The sequence below is a fragment of the Trichoplax adhaerens genome, genomic scaffold (assembly GCF_000150275.1).
Source record: "Trichoplax adhaerens TRIADscaffold_1 genomic scaffold, whole genome shotgun sequence".
Lineage (NCBI taxonomy): Eukaryota > Metazoa > Placozoa > Uniplacotomia > Trichoplacea > Trichoplacidae > Trichoplax > Trichoplax adhaerens.
This window is the reverse complement of record NW_002060943.1, coordinates 1,772,979-1,794,838: the sequence shown is the minus strand read 5'-3', so window position 1 is coordinate 1,794,838 and position 21,860 is coordinate 1,772,979. Positions and strand designations below refer to the sequence as shown.

General features: G+C 32.9%; 4 protein-coding genes across 4 annotated transcripts; 2 read left to right on the top strand and 2 right to left on the bottom strand.

Annotated features, from left to right (window-relative positions):
• Nucleotides 1-1,384: 1,384 nt before the first annotated feature.
• TRIADDRAFT_49569 (uncharacterized protein) lies at nt 1,385-3,439 on the top strand (the record flags this gene model as incomplete). The annotated part of the gene is made up of 5 exons (XM_002108440.1): nt 1,385-1,584; nt 1,884-2,002; nt 2,202-2,261; nt 2,985-3,100; nt 3,221-3,439. The coding sequence occupies 5 exons, from the start codon at nt 1,385-1,387 to the stop codon at nt 3,437-3,439; spliced, it is 714 nt and encodes a 237-aa protein (XP_002108476.1).
• Nucleotides 3,440-4,646: 1,207 nt separating this feature from the next.
• Nucleotides 4,647-6,118, bottom strand: TRIADDRAFT_63166 (expressed hypothetical protein). Its single transcript, XM_002107641.1, has 2 exons — nt 5,792-6,118; nt 4,647-5,077 (listed from the first exon to the last, which is right to left on the bottom strand). The coding sequence occupies exons 1-2, from the start codon at nt 6,053-6,055 to the stop codon at nt 4,802-4,804; spliced, it is 540 nt and encodes a 179-aa protein (XP_002107677.1). The 5' UTR covers nt 6,056-6,118; the 3' UTR covers nt 4,647-4,801.
• A 7,169-nt stretch (nt 6,119-13,287) lies between these two features.
• On the bottom strand, nt 13,288-18,881 carry TRIADDRAFT_49567 (uncharacterized protein; the record flags this gene model as incomplete). Its single annotated transcript, XM_002107640.1, has 25 exons — nt 13,288-13,377; nt 13,618-13,741; nt 13,832-14,004; nt 14,097-14,186; nt 14,324-14,408; nt 14,517-14,603; nt 14,750-14,897; nt 15,027-15,156; nt 15,355-15,419; nt 15,526-15,640; nt 15,785-15,836; nt 15,934-16,008; nt 16,162-16,243; nt 16,403-16,494; nt 16,585-16,709; nt 16,825-16,880; nt 16,968-17,049; nt 17,171-17,260; nt 17,378-17,487; nt 17,574-17,642; nt 17,723-17,833; nt 17,929-18,040; nt 18,126-18,177; nt 18,511-18,552; nt 18,817-18,881. The coding sequence occupies 25 exons, from the start codon at nt 18,879-18,881 to the stop codon at nt 13,288-13,290; spliced, it is 2,322 nt and encodes a 773-aa protein (XP_002107676.1).
• A 749-nt stretch (nt 18,882-19,630) lies between these two features.
• Nucleotides 19,631-21,516, top strand: TRIADDRAFT_51419 (uncharacterized protein; the record flags this gene model as incomplete). The annotated part of the gene is made up of 4 exons (XM_002108439.1): nt 19,631-19,727; nt 20,088-20,345; nt 21,100-21,203; nt 21,403-21,516. The coding sequence occupies 4 exons, from the start codon at nt 19,631-19,633 to the stop codon at nt 21,514-21,516; spliced, it is 573 nt and encodes a 190-aa protein (XP_002108475.1).
• Between the last annotated feature and the right edge of the window lie 344 nt (nt 21,517-21,860).

Genomic DNA, 21,860 nt, shown 5'->3' with positions numbered 1-21,860 from the left:
CTACTAGGATGAATTATTATGGCTTAAATTAATGTAATAACATTCTTAAATACTTGATAATTTAAGCTGTAAGAATCCTATCGCAGCAGTAAGCCAAGAATAAACATTGTCCTCAACTAATTGTAATCACCTACTCTAAATAGTTATAAGAGATTCGTCAACAATATTGATAATGGCGGTAATTTTACACTACGTAATGGCGGGTCTATTCTAAAAGTTCTAGCTCGGATATAACTACAAAATAGATGAATTTTGATATCTTTCAATCTACCTTGCCAATTATATATAGTAGTAGAAAGCTGCAATAGACTTACAGATAACAATAGTATTACTAATATGGAATGGGTTGATTGTTTAGGCCGGTATTAGCCCATTAATTAATTAATGCCTATCATCTAGTCATATAGACGTAATATCCACAATATATCTTGGTTATACTATAGAATTTCTATCGATTTTAGCAAGTAGTAAAGCGCGTCAAATCGGCCAGTGTTACCTTAGCAACTAGCGATGGCGTATCGGTCGATTCTGATACATAACGACGATTGTGACTATAACTACGCTAAATAGCATAGTACTTATTATGACGAAAGAATAATCCGACTCTTGAGGCGTGAATTAACCTTTGCCTAATTATGTTATTATTGATTAGCATATAGCATAGCATATATAAAAAATAATATCTCCAATAGATTTATGCAACTGTAAAATGCTTAAACTAAATAACTCCAACTACAGCTAGGGTCTGCAGGTTCTGCAATCAGTGTAAATTTTACGAGCTTAGACTTTAGCCTATGTCGCATATGGTTGGCACAGATTGCTAATCTTGTCAGAAAGTGCTCAAAACTAACATGAATTAAGTGATTTTTGGAGACGTTCTAGAGCATGTCATTGTGCTTTTTTTCTTAGTTTAAATGATTCAATTCAGAGAGGTAGCTATAGTTCAACAGACGATAAAGTTTACAGCTCGCAAAATTCTACCACTAGAGATCTGATGTTGCTTAATGCAACTTTCTTTCCTCGGCCTTATTACTATATTGTAGGGAAATAAAGCGTTGCTGTGCAGGTCTACTCAAGAACTACTCGCCGACATCCTTTTTCAATCTCCTTATTACTCATATTATTATAGAAGGGAGAACAAGATAGGTTATAGAGTCGTTACTGGTCTACTGCATCTAAAACTGTTACCCTGCACTACTACGTGCTAAAATATAGCATAGAATCAAGCATAGAGGCTTATGATAGGATATACAGTATTAATTAATTAATTTCTATCTACGTGATAGGGCTACCTGGACGGCCGGAAATACTCTATTGCAGCGAGTGATACAGACAGACACTCGTTAATGAGCAGAAGGCAGACAATCTCTTAACCACAATCACAATGTCTGCAGAAAAGACTGCAGCTCTCATCAAACCTTTACAACGTTTAGTTGTACCTAATAGTAGTGGTAGGAAACATACAGCAACGGTAATATTCTTACATGGATCTGGGGATACTGCTGTAGGTGTGCGTCATTGGTTAAATGTCTTGGTCAAGGGCGTCTTTCGATTTCCTCATATACGAATAGTATATCCACATGCGTAAGTCTAATTTGCTTTTGCGTGTGAAATCCTATTCTACAAGTTGATTTTGTGCTCATTCTATTCAAGATCAATTTATGTGCGATAATGATGTATGATATTATACAGCTGTAAGTTATATAGAATAGCGCAGTAGATCTTATGATGGAAGATACTGAAATTGACCTGAATTGGTGAATTGCTGTACTGTATTAGCTGATAAAAAGAGCTCAGCTCTTATTTGTATATTAATAGTCGAATCATGATTGACAAAAACATTGAGTATCTCTCTTTCATGTTATCACAATCAATTCGCATAGACCTCAACAACCATATACACCTTTAAATGGCCAACTCAGCAATGTCTGGTTCGATCGTCGTAGCATCGATGCCAATACCACTGAAATGTTAAATTCTGTGGATGTCATGAAGGATAGAAGTAAGTTTACCGACAGTTACCAAAATTTCCGTTAACATACTGATTTTTAATGGCATTCTGTAGAAACTTTGTTCGTATGCCTATCTCATTATGGTGCAGTATTTATAACCAGATAAGCTAACTAGTAACAAACACAGCTATTCTTCATGACCAATTCAAACTAATACATTGATCTAAAATCTTAATTTTAAACCTATAGTTCATCAACTGATTGAAGATGAAGTGCGCCAGGGTATTCCCTATCACAGGATTATCATTGGTGAGAATTCTGTAATCGCAGCGTTTGTTTAGATTTGGAATTTTAAAAGTTGATTTGCTTTGCTAACAATAATCTAGACAACGCTCCCTAGATAATTTAGTGTAAAACTACCATTAAATCGCCGGTAATGCAAGTTGAAATAGGAAGGATAATTTTTAATGATCGATCAAGTTTATTATTGTCTACAACTACTTTCAGATATTGTTGCTGTGAATACAACTTTTTTGGTTGTCACGATAATAGGAATATTGTAACATTGCATAGATGTGAATAGATTATTATAAGATAATACTATTATCTTAATCCAGTAGTTATAATAGTGCTTTCTTTCTTAGAGATTCTGATTAAGATAACGTAATTATCTTGATCCTGTAGATATATTAGTGCTTTACTCCTAGGCAGTGCTATATAGACAGATTGCTCATAAGCTAATAGGGATATCGCGACATTGCATAGAGGTGAATAGATTTTGATTAAGATAAAATAATCTTCTTGATCCTGTAGTTATGTTAGTGCTTTACTTCTAGGCAGTGCTATATAAACAGATTGTTCATAAGATAATACGAATCTTTTTTCTAGTCATATTATTGCTTTACTAGTCGATGTTGATGATACGGCATGATTAGAATATTCATTTGAAAAGTGCTTCCCCTTAGCTACTTGTTCTTTATCTTATAAATTGCTTCATTTGCTTACGGTATATAATATGTACTACTTATGTAGGTGGTTTTTCGATGGGAGGTGCTATGGCTTTGCATGCTGGATATCGCTATAGTAGAAGCTTAGGTGGTATTTTTGCCTTATCCTCCTTTGTTCCAAAAGATTCGGCTGTATTTAAGGTTATTATAGTATTATCTAATACTGTATTCACATTCATTATTACTTCGATAGTTTGATAGTATCTTTTGAAGGCATAATGTTCCTGAAAGAAAGTGTAATTAATCTATCGTCATTTTTAGGAATTGCACAGTTATAAAAGATCACCTCCGTCCGCTATCGTTATGTCTGGCGATAATGACGAATTGGTCAAGTTTGAATGGGGCGTAGCTGTTGCTAACACTTTAAAATCTTTAGGTATAGATTGTCAGTTTCAGATGTTTGAAGGTTTGCAACATGATATGTCAATTGAAGAAATTAACATCTTAAAAGAATGGATTATACAAAAGTTACCGGAGTAGGAATGAGAAGCATCATATGATTCGATTGCCAAATTTTTAAATATTTTAAATTTCAGTAACAGGGCGTACAGGCATCAAATTTAAATTAACTCTGATGTATATCAAGTGTATCTGGTACTGTAAATATTTTACTACACTGTAACCTTAAAAACTCATACGAAATTCCAACCCTTGGTGTAACAAAATTATGCATGCACTGCATTTATTCTTTCAAGCATATTAGTACATTGCATATGGATTAGCATGCATGAAGTAAAATTAACTTTTTTCAACCTGAAATAAATTTGGTTACAGACACTATCAGCCAATTAGGTGAAATGTATTTAGGTATTTGCATATGCTTTATACTGCATAAACATTCATTATTGCTTTCCAACCCGGTATGCAAATGATAGCTGTAGTGGCAGCAGATGCGTAGTGTTGCTAAATCGAATAGAACCCTTACATCAGTGCTAAAAATATTATGGATATCTATCATTAAGTAAATGTATTAGCTGTATTACTAAGCTGATAGGTACATTGGTAGGGTACAAATAATTCCGTACGGTAATCAATCTATCATTCAAGCTGCAACCTAAGCCAGTAAGCCGATTTTTAAAAATAGAGGAAAAATAACAGCTGCTGCTTAAAGATCAAAATACCATTTCCTACTTTACTAATACTAAGAGTACTATTATACAAGGAGGTGGGATTAACCATGTAATAGAAGCAAGTGATGGTATTAGAGTTTGTAAATTCGCGGTAAAAACTCTAAAAGAGACGACAATTGTCGGTACTGTAAGATGGTGAAATAAGCCTGCAGGATAAAGCAAGGTATTCCACTTAAAATCCTAGTATTATTGCCACTATGGAGAACTTAGCATCAAATTCCAGATGTTTCACTACAAAATCCTAATATCATCGATACTAATGTTGTAAGAAGGTAAGAATAAATTTATAGTAAGTTAGACTCGCATGTAAACAATAACACCAGAGTTTGATCCTTCTACTGAAAAATCGTAGTGATCACTAACACGATAAATTTCAGAAGAAGCTAAGAATTAATCAGCAACATAAGAAAGCAACTGTACGAGAGTATCAAAATTTATGATATGATCCTTGTATAAGGTTACTACATTTTCCCCTTATGGTATAACATACCAGTCGCTCTGCTAACTTCGACTAGGTGGAGAATTTATTAAAACAAACTGATAGAAGTTGCTAATTGCTTTTATTGAACTATCTACTCCAATACAAACATTTATTCTAGAAATACGACAATTGAAGTAGTATTATCAAGAACAAAGAGTAAATTAATCTAAACCTCAGACAGGGTATTTGACTGTTTTAGTGGAATAGAAAACTGAGTAGTTGTACATGTATTTAGTTGAAGCCATTATTATGGAACCATTGAGCACGAGCAACGACATCATTGGAGTAATCGTTGCCAGTAGTACCAATATCCATACCACCAATACTTTGCACATTGCTAACACCAAAGTTATAGGCAGCAACACCACCTTGCATTTGTTGTTCTTTGGTCCAGGATCTATGATTGTTAGCAACACCGTTGATGGAACTGATCAAAATGTTAGTAGCTTGGGAGATATGAGTTGAACTGTATGGTCCACCTTGTAGAGAATGATAACGTTTATCGACCTATTCAAAGAAATAATAACAATTATAGGAGCAAATACGACTTTATCCACCTATTTTGAGAAGATTTTTGTTTAGTCTGCTTATTTATTTCCATATTTTAGAGCCATATGCAACATAATGTCCTAGTAAATAAGAAATTTTTACGATCGTAGTCTAGGTACAAGAAATGATCGTAAGCTTTAGTTTGATTTCATATTACTGCATAAAAAATTTGAATCGAGAGAGAATCTGATTGGTTTTTATTTCATGGATTATCTTTGCAAATTAATGAAACTCTATTCTCTGTAGAAGATTGCTAAATCTGCTATGCCTATTATATAATCTAACCACTGAGTCATAATCTCTTGAAGTTTAGTATCATGACTTTATTTCCATATTTAAAAGCTTATGCAATGGAATTATAACGTTTAAATTAATCAGAAATTTTTGCGATCATAGTCTAGATACGTGAAATGATCTTAAGCTTTGGTTTGGCTTCATGACACTACATACGTATCTAAAAATTTGGTTTATTTTCATTCCATTGATTGTCTATAAATTAATGAAACTTTTATTCTCTATAGAAGAACGCTAATCTGCTATACTCATCTTGTAATCTAAATACTAGGTCATGATCTCTCGATATCACATGAAATGAACGAACTATAGAGTATAGGCAAATAATCATAATTAGAACTCTGTATTTTAAATGATATAACTATCGTCTAGATTTACCTGCATCAAACCATATCCATTACCATGATCACCATATCCATTAGAATCTAAAGCACCACCACAACGAGATTCACGGCTGGCTATAGCGGTGATAAGACCAACTGGGATTTGAGTGCTTGAGCTAGCACTTTGGAACTGTGATTTGTATCGGAGACATCGGTTATAATCGTTAGAAGCCAATTTGTTTGATGCAGCAACACCAGAGTATGAAAGACCATCTTGTCTAGCAGTAGCTGATGATGCACCACTGGGGTTGATTCTCATGAAATCACCGTATTTAGTTGGGTAGCTACCGCCACTACCGCTACTGGAGACGCAACAGCGAACACTAGAAGGGCCTGGACAGTAGCCAGAATAGGTTGTACCACCGCAATGGGTTGTCAACATGCAGTTGCCAGTGCTACTTTTACAGCTTTGACCTAAAGTGAACGATATTCAAGGATAATCTTGGTTAAATGATTTAGAAAATGCAATTAAAGTAGATAGAAATAGACGCAGGATATAGTCATCCGCCAAATTATTTTAGAAAGAGTTTGAAATAATCTATTTTTCCGTAGATAATATGCTTGAAAATATTGAATTACTAGTCTACATCGTGATAAAGTACAAATGACTATTAAGATTACGGAAAAAGTAATCTTTGCGGAGAATAATGGTGTAAATAATTTTTGGTAGTCCATTTTTCGTAGATAATACCCTTAAAAATAATGAATTGCTATTTACATAGTAATGAGCACAATTGACTATTAAGATTCTGGAGAAAGTTTTTTTTTGCGGATGAGTAATTGGGTAAATAATTTTTGTATTTTATTTTTTCGTAAATAATATGCTTGAAAATATTGAATTGCTAGTCTACATCATAATGAAGTATAACAAAATATTAAGATTCTGAAAAAAGTTATATTTGCGGAAAATAATTTAGTTAATAAATTTTGGTGGTCCTTTTTTTCGCAGATAATATCCTTAAAAAATATGGAATTGCTAGTCTACATTACTATGTAGTACGAGCAACTATTATAATTCTAAAAAAGCTATTTTTGCGGACAATAATTGGATTAATATTATTAATGATTACAAACGATATTACAACATTGAAAATGAGGAAAAGGAAGTCCTGTTATAGAAATATTCTAGGGTTTTAAATTCATAATTCAATAAATAATTAATTATGATGATGAACGATAGAATCTAATTTTAAATATTTCCTTTTTACTTTTCCTAAGCCATTAAATGATGACCCCCTCTAGAGTAAGTTATGGCATTTCTGCATTTGCTGTAAAAGCATGCTCACGAGCAATTTAAATTGGTTAATAAACCACTTGTAGGTACAATTTTATGTCATGCGAAGTAGAAACCTTCAGCATAGTTACAGCGGAATGTTTAAATTGTAGCAATTCATACTACACTATGCATAATAATCCTAAAGGTAGAGATTGATGGTATTTCTAGCTATATCTTACCGACTTTTGGGCAACATTTGACGTTACTGGGATCGTAAGGACATAATCCACTGGCTGGAGTGCCGGTATAACATTGAGAATCATATTGGCAAGAACCTTGACCAGCATTACAGTCGTCATTAAGTGCGGCAAAAGCTAAGAGAAAAAAGCAAGGATCATTAATTTATATGCGGTAATGGATTCGATTCATATTAAGATTTTAATTAATCATGCTCAATAGTATAGAAAAAAGATGTATCTTACACAATTAACTCTTCTACAATACTAATAGCCCGTTGGAAAACACGAATTGAAATCAAGAAAGAAATTTAACCCTTGTAAAATAATTCTTACCCACGGCGACAAAAGCGGATAAAAGAATTACAGACTTCATCATGTTACTAGACAGCCTATCTATTAAGCTAGTCGAATTAGATATAAATTAGAAATCAATCTCCTCTCTCTTTTATAAGCTTTGAGAGAGTCGAATTAGGAGATCATTCTAATTCAAAGATTGATTTTAATCCAATCAAAGTCAATTATCTTTCCTTATGTCAACAATTTACCGCTCTTACTGTTTACCGAATAATTTGTTTAATGATTGAATTAGAATGATTAAAATGTAAATCTTAATCAAATAAGCGCTGGTAATGGGCGACAATTAAGGATTGATTGTCATGAAAGTCAGATAAATTAGACAACAGATCTGACTGACGATATGTCAGAATTCAATTACACATTATGCTCTAGCGATCAACATTGCTTACGGATATTATCCATTGCGGTGAAAATATTTCTTTTTACCTGTAATGATATAAGGATAAAATGACTTAAATAGAAATGAGATAGACTGTAAATTAATTAAGGCCATTTCTAATTTATAACCATGACCTTCTACTAGTATATGAGTATACGGTAGAAAATTAGTATGGGAAGATATTTTTGCTCGGAACTTCATCAAATATTAATCATAAAATGAGTTGAAGCAAGAGATAGATAAAATGACTATCGTCAAGCAAATCGACTATATTCAACTTCAATTCAATATCGCAATGATCTCTATGACCTAATGATTTTTATCATAAAATATAAATCTACTTGATATCAAATTTAGCCATATCTATTTCGATTCTTGGGTTATTAATCTTCTTTGAATGCTCTCGTTAGTCTCGAACACTTTCGTAAACATGTTTGTGAAGAGCTCTTAGCCACTACCTTATAATATACTTTCATACTATTCATTACCTGTTTAATATATATAGCATAGATATTAAATCCAGAGTATACGGCGATCATAGTTCTTTATTTTGCTATCATTCTTCCAATACAATTCCTGATTTCTATATGATGAAGACTCATTCTAACCTTTATAAACTGCGCGAAATTTCCATCCTGTACCGTTTATATTTCCTTCTTATTTACTACTTAAATCCTTTCTTCCTCATCACCACATTTGCTTACAAGCTAATTTCCTTATTAAAAAATTTACTTAACACAATTTAAATGGGGCTGTTTATTAGACGTAGCAAGATATGGTACTTAGTATTTTTCCCAACGTTTTTGATCACATTGTCATCAGATAATTAATATAGAATTAATGGTTACGTGATACACTCGTAAATAAAAGAGTCATCGTTAGACAGTTGGAGTATATTAAGTTTATATGCAATATTGAATAGGCAATCATGGCGTTCTATCTGTTGTTACGGCGAACGTACAGTATATATATACAACAGATTAATTTTCTTGATATATAATTTAGACGTAAGAAGATGTTTTAGCATTTAAGGACGGTACAGGTAGCTTGGCCGTATAGTTATCAATTATTCAACAAAATTGTTACATGATATATAAAATGGTTAACGACAAACGTTTAAATTGTATTAAATATATATTTAGTTTCGAATAACTAATCATGACATATATTTTTGCATATATGACGGATTCGTTTATTTGATACGTAAGGTCTACTAAGATAGGTTAGCTCTTAATTTAGTGGTGATCATTTTGCCTACATTACCAGAAAATAGATAACATAAATTTTAATAGTCATCGGTAGGCGATTGTCCTGTATTAAATTTATATTTAATGTGGAATGGCTAAGCAAGGCCTTCCATTTGTATAGACAATAAAAAGTTAATCTATTCAATATAGAATTTAGCGATTCTAGGATGTGTTAGTGTTTAGTATGATGATGAAGCTTTAGACCAGATCCTCACCAAATAATTAGTGTAGTAAGGAATTACTACGAGAAATAAGAGTATTGGATTCCTATGTATGAATCAAATAAAACGAAAGCAAGTTTTTATAATTCACTGATTAATAATTAGCTCTATTTGAAATAAATTAAAAATAAATAAATGAGCAGAACTCAAATTTAGGGTAATGACTACACTTTCTTGTTAATATACCTAAGCTCAATTTAGCTCATTAGGATATTGCAACTAAAGCATCCACATGATCAGGTGGAATTAAGCATAGATGCGATAATAGTAGAACGGATCGTGAATTGGAGGTGAGAGATGATCCTATTGCCCTTGCTCATGTAGTTAAGCTTTAACTTTTAGCTCAACAGGATATAGCAGTAGTTGTTTGCCCTGCAAGACCTTGCTCTTCTATGATGATAGTACAGATACAAGAAGTAGGATAGATTGAGCGTCGGATAGATGATGATTATATCGCCCTTGTTAATATTGCAGCATTCTATTTCATGAAATGGATCATGTAACTTTACCTTTTTTAAAGTATGGCGTTTTCCTATAGGATTAAGGTTTAGAAAAGGTGTTAAGGTAACAGGAGGGCTGATTATGATTATAAAAATATTTAATCCTATAGTGTGTTTATTACATGATTAGTTCATTTATTCCGCTATTTCCTCGTAAAAATTAATAAAATAATAGATGACTGTGACCTGATTTGACATGTCCTCGATCCATTTTTAACGCTAGAATATGTTGATAGGCCGTAGTCACGTAATCATCCAAATAAATGCTTTCTGTCGCATTATTTCAACCATAAAGTAGGCATTAGCATAATTATATGATGGAATTATAGGATTAACTTTTGAGTCATTAATTACGATTTTGTAAACCAGTAATTAGTTTATTGACATAGTCTCATAAAATTATTTACAATCGTCTGTTTATTATATACGGTAGGTAAAACAAATACGGCTTTGTAGGTTGTTATTTATCCACTAAGACTAAACCTATCTATCTGAATATATCCAAAATAACAACTTTGCATATAAAAAGCCTAGAAAAGCAAAATACTGCAAATAAATAGGTTAGTATAACCTGTTTCCTTTAGAATGTAGAAGATCAACTGCTAAATTATGCAGACATGATCCAATTTAGTTTTTCAGATGCAATCTTTCAGTGATATTATGTCGTAAATAGTTGATGAGATTATTTTAGCTTGTATACATAGCATTAGCGCTAATGATCGTTAAAGTCAAATAAATCATTAAAAATTTCATGTAAACATGATAATGAACTTAGTAATGGATTCATAGAAAATTAAGGTATCTTATTGTCGATTCATAGAGATTAGCTTGAGAATCGACAGTATGCTTTCGTGTCAATATGCTCACCCTTGATGCTATGAATAAACAAAGTTTTAAGCGTGCTCCTCAAAACCAATGACGTGTATTTAAACATTATCAATTTATATTGAAGGCTCTTCTGGTTTTGATGAATATTTCATAGTGTCAATTTTCCGAATCCGTAAACGCGCCACTGCGATAATAGTTAATATAAAAACGTGTTTTAGTCACAATAGGGTAGATACAGTAGAATTATCCTTATGAGCTGATTCTCAATAATCTTATACGGTTTAATGGGCTAATTTTTCTTAATATTTCAATTACGGATTGAAACCGTACTAACAGCTAAGAAGTCATGGCCTACAATGTACGCTATTTTTATTACCATCAACTTCAAAATAGCACGATAATTCAGGCAACTTATTCATTTAATTTTAGTGGCAGGAATATTCCTCGATGAAGTATTAAAATTTTCGTACAGAATACTCTGTCTATAGCTTTAAATTTTGATGTGCATTTAGAGAGTATTTTGCATAAAGCTTTAAATTTTGGATGCACAGGATGTATTGCTATATTATTAATAGGAAGGTATAATCAAGATACAGCGTATAGAGAGCCTTCAGAGATGCGTTTATAAGCTGATCTGCTATTAGCTAATGCAGAAATTGTGCTTTGGCTGATGATAACAGATGATCTAAATTTTCTACTGCTTAGTTACCGTTATATTTAAAGTAATGATATACCGACATGAAGAGATTGATATGGTCAGTTTTCAATTTTTTTACTTACTGATTTTTCATTTACTCATCTGTGAATTAGAATTACTGTTTCTAGCTAATTAATGGTCGCATTTATTCATATGGATCGCTAAGAGCTACTGACAGTTAAAAATCTTTCTTCAAGTCGTTTCGGAAAATAAGTATCATATAAGTTAGTTCATATTTCCTCTATGTACTAGTGTTTCTGTTTACTGAGATTCTTCCAGGCACTATTCGAAAGACAGTTTTAACGTAGATACTCTACAGCAGTAGCCATTTTATTTATATAGACCACCGTACTCCAGAGTTTCTTTCCAGTAATCTATCTGTACACTAGAGTGCCTAAGTCTACAGGAAATTTCAGTTCGTTTGATTTACTGCCTATTATCCTTTATGAATATTAAGTAATTTAAATAATTATATTAAATCTAGCAATAAATGCACTCATTTTTACTAACATTTTAATCATCTATCGCCGTTCTGTTTGTAAATAGTATAGCTTAGAGCAATTGTATTAGTACGAGTCCAATAAAGTATCATATTATGTGTATCTAACTAATACTCTGATTTCCTCATTCTACTATTTCGAAATTCTACTGTACTAGTATCCTTGCGTTGATCATCAAATTTAAATTGAGGACTGCGAACCAGAAATACTGTTGCAACGATATTAGCCACCTAAAATTGGTTCATATTGCAATTAATACCTTCGTTGTTGATGGATAAAAGTGTCCATGTAGCTTTATTGGAATTGTACGGTACAGTATCTGGCATACGAGTACTTTAATATCATATATTCCTAACGGCTCCAATTGATACCTTCGTACTAGATTCTAGTAGATCAAGTATACAGGCATAGTGCCCGCTGGTTCGCATAAACTAGTCATATTTTTGAGGAAAATTAGAAATTTTTTATGTCATGGTACTGAAATAGTAACCGATTTCATTTATTCATAAGCCGAATAGGTATCATATTTAAGCAAACTGTATATATATTTGTACTGGAATATATGAAGTGAATTAATATGATTTCAATAAATACCTCCATACCAGAGTTTAGTATGGTATATCATGCATTTCTAAAAACTTCTTGTATGCCTTTATATTAGAGTGTAATATATACCATTGTAAAAGTTAGCATAACATGCATGACCTATGAAAATATTCGCTATATTTCTACTGGCTTTATTAAACACTTTTCGGTAGAATTTAACATATTTTACCACAATATTAATTGGTAAGGCGTTTGCTCATGGTTAACATAATGAATCATTTCATAAAAGAAAAAATTAGAAGAAATTCGCATAAGTTTTCAATATTATTAATTTTCTTAAGTCTTCTAAACGTATGTTGCATTAATATCAATTCAAGTGTGCAGTAAACTGCCTTGCAGACTAACGTATTATTCCGTATTAATAATAAGAGATAAATTGACAAATGCAATATTCTGTCAGTGTGTCCAATTGCAGTACATGATTTGAAATGCTGTACATTATATATAAATATATCTCCAAGGGCATGAAGTTCATATTACGGGTAAAGAAGCAGAATTTTGTGCTGATTTAGATGCGTACCTACCCTAATTACATTATAGAAGAAGATATAACTGGCGACTACAAACACCGACATGGTTATTAACTTAATATCATGATGGTGAAATAAGTTGACGAATGATACGCATGTATCCTATCGTAAGTGTATCTAGCAATATGTTAAGATCTTTCTACAGCCAAATAGGGCTGGATATTTCAAATTTTATTTTCGTTTTGTAGTGGTAGGTCTTTCCTTTTCTTTCTGTAGTTCATTTTCAATTTTAGCATTAATTTTCTCCCAGTCGATGGTGACCTATACAAACATTTTATAAATTAAAATATAATAAAAGTCAAGTAAGATTGCAAGAAAACAATTTAATAACGAAGCAATCAATACATATAAAACATATTATATATACAGAAGAAATGATTACATTATTCTACAATATGTTCGTATCTACTTAATTTGGCTGGTTAGCATAAGATGGCCTCCAATTCTATATTACCGTACGTAAAATCAATCTATCTGAATAATTATCATATGGCGACTAACTTCTTGAGCATATTTTGCAAATTTTTTATCAGTTTCCTGCCGCTTAAGTTTGGACAGATACTTTTGACGAAATGCCAATACCGTATCGACATGCGTTTTATTCTTGATTGCCAGATCTAGGGCCCTGTTGCATAAAATAAATCCAAAAATGGGATTTAGCTGCGAATTCAGCGCTAAATTATCCTCTATTTTTGACGTCGGCAATTTTTTTTACCTTTCCCAATTATGGTTATTAATATGCATTTCAATAGCGCGATATATTAATCCAGCTTGCAATAAGATACTTTCAGCTTCAGCCGATTGTCTGCAGAATAATGCCATGGCAGCATTGCGGCCTTCACGCGATGGAATATCTTTGATATATGTAATATATTGTACTTTATCCACCTAAATACATAAAATCTTAGAGATAAGTAATTGCTATAAAACAAATGGCGCATTCCATAGTATTCTCAATTGACTTAATAGCGACTAAATACCTCATCAATTGCAGCATAGGCGATTTCAGCTGTGCTTAAATCTTTAGCATAGGCGGACATGGCAGCTAGACATGCCCACATCGCCGGATCCTATGATTGTAGATAAGAATAATATCGAATTTTATTAAATAATTCTAATATTTGATTTCACATTCCTTATCTCTAATTTTCCAATATGAAATCTTTTATAAAGAAATAAAAAGTGATTGAATAGCTATAACGATAACCTTGATAAATCGGCATAACTTAACAGCATCTGCCCATCTGTTTTTGTTAGCATATTCATGCAGCACTGCCGGATAAGGAGATGTGCTAATAGAAAGTAATGTTAACATTTGTAAATGGCTATTTTAAAATACGATTCTATTCTAGTTAGTAATTATACAAGTAATAATCCTATAGTACAAATAGTAGTCTTACCACGTAGTGACAACTGCTCCATCGGCTCTTCTCATTACGCAGTAATTATCAGCGAAACTTAAAATTTGTGGACTCTTACCGAATTCGCTTTAGGTCGTTAATCCACAATATTATTCATCGTTTTTGATAGAATTAGTAATATATTAATCGTGATAATTGACATTAAACATTGGTTAAGTTAGCTAAACATCATCTAGTACCGGTACAATTGTATTAAATATTTAATTAGTTACCTGGCGTTTTTTTCGTACTGTGTTAAATGAAGAATATCGCGATCAGCGTAGACAACACTTGGATAATACCAAATGGTAAAGTGATTATCTTGAATTGCCGCTAACATATTACAAGCATCATTCCATGCCAATGAGGATACCATAGTACCTGTGAATTAAATATTAAGAAATCTAGGTATAGCTACTATAGTGCGACTTAGAAATGTTGCGTTTATACTTTATGCAGTATTATGATTTCGCTCATAATGTAAATAAAAGTCGTCGTATATTGGCTTACCTAGTTTGATGAATGCCGCTTCTGATCGTCGAACCTTGGCTAAATAAACATCTCTATTTTTATCTATGATAGCGAGTTGGCGTTCCATAGCAGGACCACATTGGTCAAGACAGGTCTCAATTATTTCCAACTAAGAGTTTGATAGCGAAATTTTTATTTATCAATATCCATACGTAGTAAAAATTTCATTTCTACTTCTCTCTTTAATAGCAACAGAGAATTTACAGCTAAATCGAATATAAATTCCTCACAAAATTTAAAACATTTCATATTATTAAAAGTTACTGCCTACTATCAATTTGTAATTAGATCAATTAGTAAACTAAACCTGATGTTGTATCGGTTTGCCAGAGCCTACAGCTTTCCCACTGGCGGTCTCGAATAAATAAATTACTTCATATATTGAGAAATGAAAAATTTGAAATGTTAGACTATCGGTACTCTCATTAGCAATATCCTAATAAGCAGAATTATTTTCAGCAATGATTGAAATTCTTACGCCGCTCATCTTTGACATCTCTAACCGCTAATGTATCATTGCTTAATGACACAGTATGCTTATTTAGTAGATCTGTACGCACTCCAATCAGTTTTGGTGATGAAACTAATCTTCCCTAAAACAGAAATCATCAAATATGAATATGAAGTTTTCGTATTATTTGGATGAATATTAGGTAACTAAATGTATTAAGATGCTTTGAAATAAGGATCTGACCTTCTAAACACTAATAATCTGAAATACTTTAATAATAGATTACCTCGTAGGAATAAATCTGGATACCATTAATATTGTCCACAAATAGGAAATATCTGCATAAATGATAGAAGCCATATTAAATCTAAAGGGTTCGTAAACTACATTGTTATCATCACCGTAAATATGATTATGATTATTCGTCAATATTACTTTTCTGATTGCAGGATCAAGCTAACTGTGCTGTCTTTTAAGTCGATAATTATGGGCGTATTCCAATTCTTACAGCTGTTATTTAATATGTAAGTTTATTTTATGTTAGTATCTGAATTTTATCAAGATACTAATTACCTAAATATAATTATAAACTATTGTATATAGATATGATTGCACAGACTATGAGATACTTAATAAAATATCAATATATTTCGTAATTCTTACCTATAGATGTAGCATTGCGTTGTGGTTGTAACAAGTAAATGATCATGCGAAAGGCTAGTCTTAATAATTCTGTCTCGAAAATCTATGATAATAAAATGTGTTGTACTTAATAGTAAATTTTGAATCTCTGCTAACAAATGTGAGAATATTGCTATAAATAGCTAACTTTTAGAATTGAAAAGTCAATTAAAATTTCTCTGCAGTCAATACTGCACTTTTTCACGTATTTTTAATATCGCACCTAGTATTTCTTTTGAATCATTACTGACATCATTAACATTGATAGTTTTGGAATCGGTGATAGTTATTTCAAAATTCTTCCATTCTAGGCGTCTAGAGAATTAATAATGCGTCCATATCAGCTAATTATATGATGCTTTTCATTATACCGACTATTTCATGACAATTTTATACGAAACCGACCGTTCTACTACATTGGCAAATATAACTTGACCATTTCCGCATGCGCCAGCAAGTTGAGTACCATCGCTCGACCAAGCGATACTAAATATCGATCCTGTGTTAAGTTTATCCATACTGTACGACCACTGATTAGAAATTAAAGATTAATATTGCATCCGGTAAAATAGTTCAAGAGATTATAGAAAAAATATTAACAGTTAATGCTAAGCGCTATAGGTATTCTAATGTAAAAGTGCATACCCCTCTTCTATCACATAGTCGCAACGTGTTAAATAATCCGACTGCAAACAGTTCACCTGAAAAGGACGATAAATGATAATGAAGTATTGGATCAAAAATTTACTATATTTACATAATTTATTACGATTGTAGCTTATTCGTACCATCAGGAGACCATGATAGTGAAGTAACTGGGAATTCATGGGCTTGACTTGCATATAATAGTCGGCCATATGAATCCCAAACCTTAAATTATTTATAGAAGATAGAGGTGTATAATACGAATATAGTTAAAATTACAAATGGTGATGTCATAAAATTTTACATGACAAGTGCTAAATACTTGTATTCACTATATTTTATGTACCTTATATTTACAGTCTTCACCTCCGGAAATGATAAGATTGTTGATTGGATTCCAGTCGGCTTTTAAAATAACTCCATCGTGGGCTTTCCACTATATCGAAATATAAAAACGCATGAATACTTACGATAAATGTCCAGTAAAATCAACCACAAGACATAGATAAGTCGTTGCAAGCCTTATCGGCGTTATCTGGTATCGAATGATCACCTGTATAGGTTTCGATGTGGGCTGCAAAGGTTTAATAATCAACTCTTTCCCAAAAGTATGAAGAACCTGATCCGAGTCCGGACTCCAAACGGTAGAATAGACTGGAGAAGCTAGGGAGTCATGATGAAGGGCATTATGGATATAATTTTTCACTAACATTGCTAGATAAATAATAATGTGCTAGGCTGAGTTTTACCTGCTTGGTTCAGAGTTGAACGTAGCATTCCGCTTCTTGACCAAATTTTAACGTGGCCATCTTCACCCGCTGAAGTAAGTATGATTGGTTAGAAAGTGATTTTCAAAAATAGTAGTTACGAAAGGTATCAATCAATAGTTTTTTTTTACCTGTTACTAGAGCACTGCCATCATAGCTCCATCTTGTGGCTAGGACAGCACCTTTATGAGCGTCGACGGATTTTTCAACTCGGCCATTTTTGGATATTAGATGAAGTTTACCTAGTAGATGATTTTTTGTATGCTATTACTTTCTTTAAGGCTATAATTGATTAAGTTAGTAATAAATGTTTCTGTAACGACGTCACAATCTGTACCATCAGTTGATCCTAAGGCTAAAATTTCAGGTTGCGATTGCTTCTTGCCGCTGATTAGTTTTGGAAACCAGTGCATATCAGTAGCATAGATTTCAGCGGGCAACTTAGCGACCTACATAAAATACATTCGAATGTACATTATTTAAGTTGCTTGTCGATTAAATAATAATTATACGCCAGAATGTAGCTGTAATTACCTGTTTTGTGTCTTCCGATAGTAAGCTCCATTTGAGCATTTGGTGATCATCACTATATCCGAGCCGTAATTAAGATTAAAATTTAGAAAATGTGAACTTGAATGAGGAGTTTGTAATATTTTGTAGAGTCTTATATATTTTACAGTTGAAAGTATCAAGCCTGATTTGTTATTAGACCTATGGCACTTATCTACGTGGATAGTATGAACAACAAAGATTACTAACTCTACTTTCAGTACTGACAGTATAATTATATCATTGTACGTGCGCGTAAATTGCATATCGCATATAAGGATTACAATTATGAATTTTTTGAAATTTCAATATTGCTACCTATTGTGCAGTCGATAAATTCAATTTTATCTAAACTTTTATCTTTACTTACCCGCACGAGTATAGCTCATCTGCTGTAATCCATCCTAAGCAACTGACTAAATCTTGATGTAAAAATGGTTAAGTCAATTGTGATTTCATTTTAATTTAATCATTTTTTATTATTCGTGTTCGCGGCAGTAGCATCTTATTGCACATACTGCCCTACCTGCCACTCTTTTCATGAGAAATGTTAGAAAATTTTTTGTACAAACTATTTTTTTTAAGCTAATTTTATTATGATACAGAAACTGCAGTACTATAACGAGTATAATATAACAATATTATTGTTAAACCCATTGCTATTACTATCCATCACGTAGTTAGCTTTTGATAGAAAAGGATATGATGTTGTTCATTTAAATGGGAGATCTTGAACCTCATTTTCGCGATGAAATTCGTTAAAAAGTAATCTTTAATAGTCGAGAATTGCGCTTGAGAACTGGCAAAAGTCACTTTTATAAGCGCTTGAGAATCGGTAAAAGTCACTTTTATAAAGTATTTTCCTCTACAGAATGCAGTAGAATACGAGGAATTGAACTTATAACAGTTTTCGATAATGATATGTAGTCTAGGGCAGCATCTTGATATTAAAACCTTGTATGGGCTCATCAATGTAACTGCAATATCACTATGGTTACCGTTAACATTCTAGCCACTAATTGTAGGCTGTAGTAAACTACTTGTTTACTATGGTACCGTAGCGCCAGGAAACTACACAGGGGTACGATGCTTTCGTAGGGAAAGCCACCCAAATATCACCTACTGCTATATGGCTTACTATAAAGCTTGCCGTGAAAAGTAGAAAGTGAGTCAAGACTTTATACCAGCTGAATGGCAGAAAAGGACGGACGGAAGGTCTTCTTCTCAATCGAAGTACCCTGCTGTACAGTGTACAGTTTACAATACAATGTACTGTACACCAGGGTCCGGTGTCCATGCTTCCGTGATTTGGACAATATGCGCGTACTCAGTCAGTATCTGTGGATGGTTTGGATGAAGACTCCGCTGTATAGCATCTAGTATTGGAAAGATCGCTATTGATGATGTTGTATGGGACAGTCCATAATTATCGATCAGGACTTTGATATTTGTAAACACTATACGGTACTGTAGTCAGTATCTTGTGGAAGATGCGCTTTCATGCTCTGTCAACAGCTATCACTAGTGGAAGATTTAGTCGAAAATTCTTGCAGGCTTTATTATTTTCTTCGCAGTCTAACATGGCAGGTAAGGTGATTGTAAGATAGATAAGTTAGCTATGGCTGCAACATTGAGACAGGATGAATTTGTAATACTATGTAATCCATAGTAAACTGCATGCACGATCTTGCAGCTCAATCAGTTCAGCTGCACCATCTTTCTACAGCAATGTAGAGCTTGAATCTTCCACTAGTACAAGACTTTACCCATTAATGCTCTATCTGGATAATAAGTCAAACTAGAAAGGAAGCGCCTGACTTAACACATTATATTATTCTGTTTTAATGTGTAATGGCACTGCTTACTTGTAGAATATTTAATTCCATAATGGTGTATAAACTTTTAATTTGTGGAGGAACTGAAAATACTCGTCTGCTCTTTTGGTAGATAAATGTCACTTGCACGAATCATTACAGGATGTCTCTTGGCTGTTAGGCACCTGGAGTGGCCAAGGAGATGGCATCTATCCTAACATTAAATCATTTTCCTATAAGGAGGAAATTAAATTTTCCCATGTTGGCCAGCCCAATCTACAGTTTCAATCAAGCAGTTGGCATCTGACGAATAACACACCGATGCATTTTGAGAGTGGCTTTTGGTTCTTTGATCGCAATCACGTCAAAGCTGCTATTGCTCATAACCTGGGTTAGTCAATACCTGCATTGTACTATCATTTCGCTGTCCTTACAGAATCTTGTGACTTAACTCTAGTAATTTAATACGCTCTTTTCTTCTATTACTTGCAATCCTACTTAGATTAATATGACTTGTGATAGGATTGTACAATATTGCTCAGAATGGATAATGTAATGCCTGCTTCGGCTACCGATACAGTACATTCGAGTACCTAAGTATAAGTTGTGTAAAATGTTCATGTATACACATTGCTACTACAACCTATCTTATTACTGTACTTGGGTAAAAGCATGGACTACCGTACGAGAAATCAATGAGTAGAGTTACAGCTAGCGAAGAAGTACTTACGCCGGTACGCGTATAGTTGATATCGAAATTAATAATTACTACAGAGGTCTTTCCATGCACATAGCGTACTTTACGGATGCACTTTTAATAATACAAGTATAACACTTGATAACTGAATTTATGTGAGCTCGTACGGTATAAGACCATAATGCATCAAAGCGGTAAATCACCTTAGTAATCGACAACCAAATGTTCCCTTTAGTAGTCCATACCTTAACACAGCATTAGCGTAGTTGCGAAAGGACTTTTGAACATCATTGCTTCAAGCAGTACACGTAATATCGTCAAACAAAGTTCTTAAAAAAAATACGTGTACAGTAGGAACATTGCAGCTAATATTTTAGAAAATACTGTTGCAAGCGTAGCATACTGTATAATTTCATGTACTCGTATATCTATTTACATCCTTTTTCAGGTGTCTGCGATATTATGGAAGGTGAAATGACAAACAATCAAATTACCGTGACGACTACAGATATTACAAGAAAATCGGATTCGAAGCCTCCTAAAGTAACAAAGGTGCGCCCCATAGCGTTGTTCATTCGTTCAGCTTAGAGTCGCGATGTTTTAGCTATGATTCACGTTTATTCGTCTGATAATAAAATGAGCAAACCTTTCAATGCAGTTTGAGCTACAAAATTTTATAGCATTTATGGATTACAAGTTTGATAACGACTTGGTTTGAAAATTTATGTGTGATTCTTATCTATTTGTATAGGTTCAAAAGATTTATAAACTCTTGGAGGATGGAGATTTAGAGTATATCATGCTGATGGAAACGGAACAGTATCCGCTACAAGAACACTTAAGATCTCGATTTAAAAAACAGTGATCTGTAGGGTACTTATTTTGCGCTAAGATTAGCGAATAAGACTCTAATAATAATTATGATCGATCGAATATGATTGGATTTAACGTAGAATAACTGTGCTTTACTAGAATAAACGCTGCCAGTTATCATATGCTTATTTTAAAGTTTAGCATTCTTTAAACAATAAAGTTGCCACCTTATATTGAAATATAAATATTAGGCTGCATGGGAATTATTGCATTTATGCACTCATATACGGTATAAGGTTACTTGTGAACCGTTCAAGGTCTTCCTTGGTTATATTCCATCAAGATAGTACCATTTTGAGTCTTTATTTGGAAATACTCAATTAAGACTCAAAATGG

Bases quoted from the DNA above. Each gene is read 5' to 3' on its own strand.
- TRIADDRAFT_63166 (XM_002107641.1), bottom strand. From the start codon at position 6,055: ATGAGAATCAACCCCAGTGGTGCATCATCAGCTACTGCTAGACAAGAT. The intron at 5,078-5,791 runs GTAAATCTAGAC...TTCTTTGAATAG, and splicing joins ATGGATATGGTTTGATGCAG to GTCGATAAACGTTATCATTC.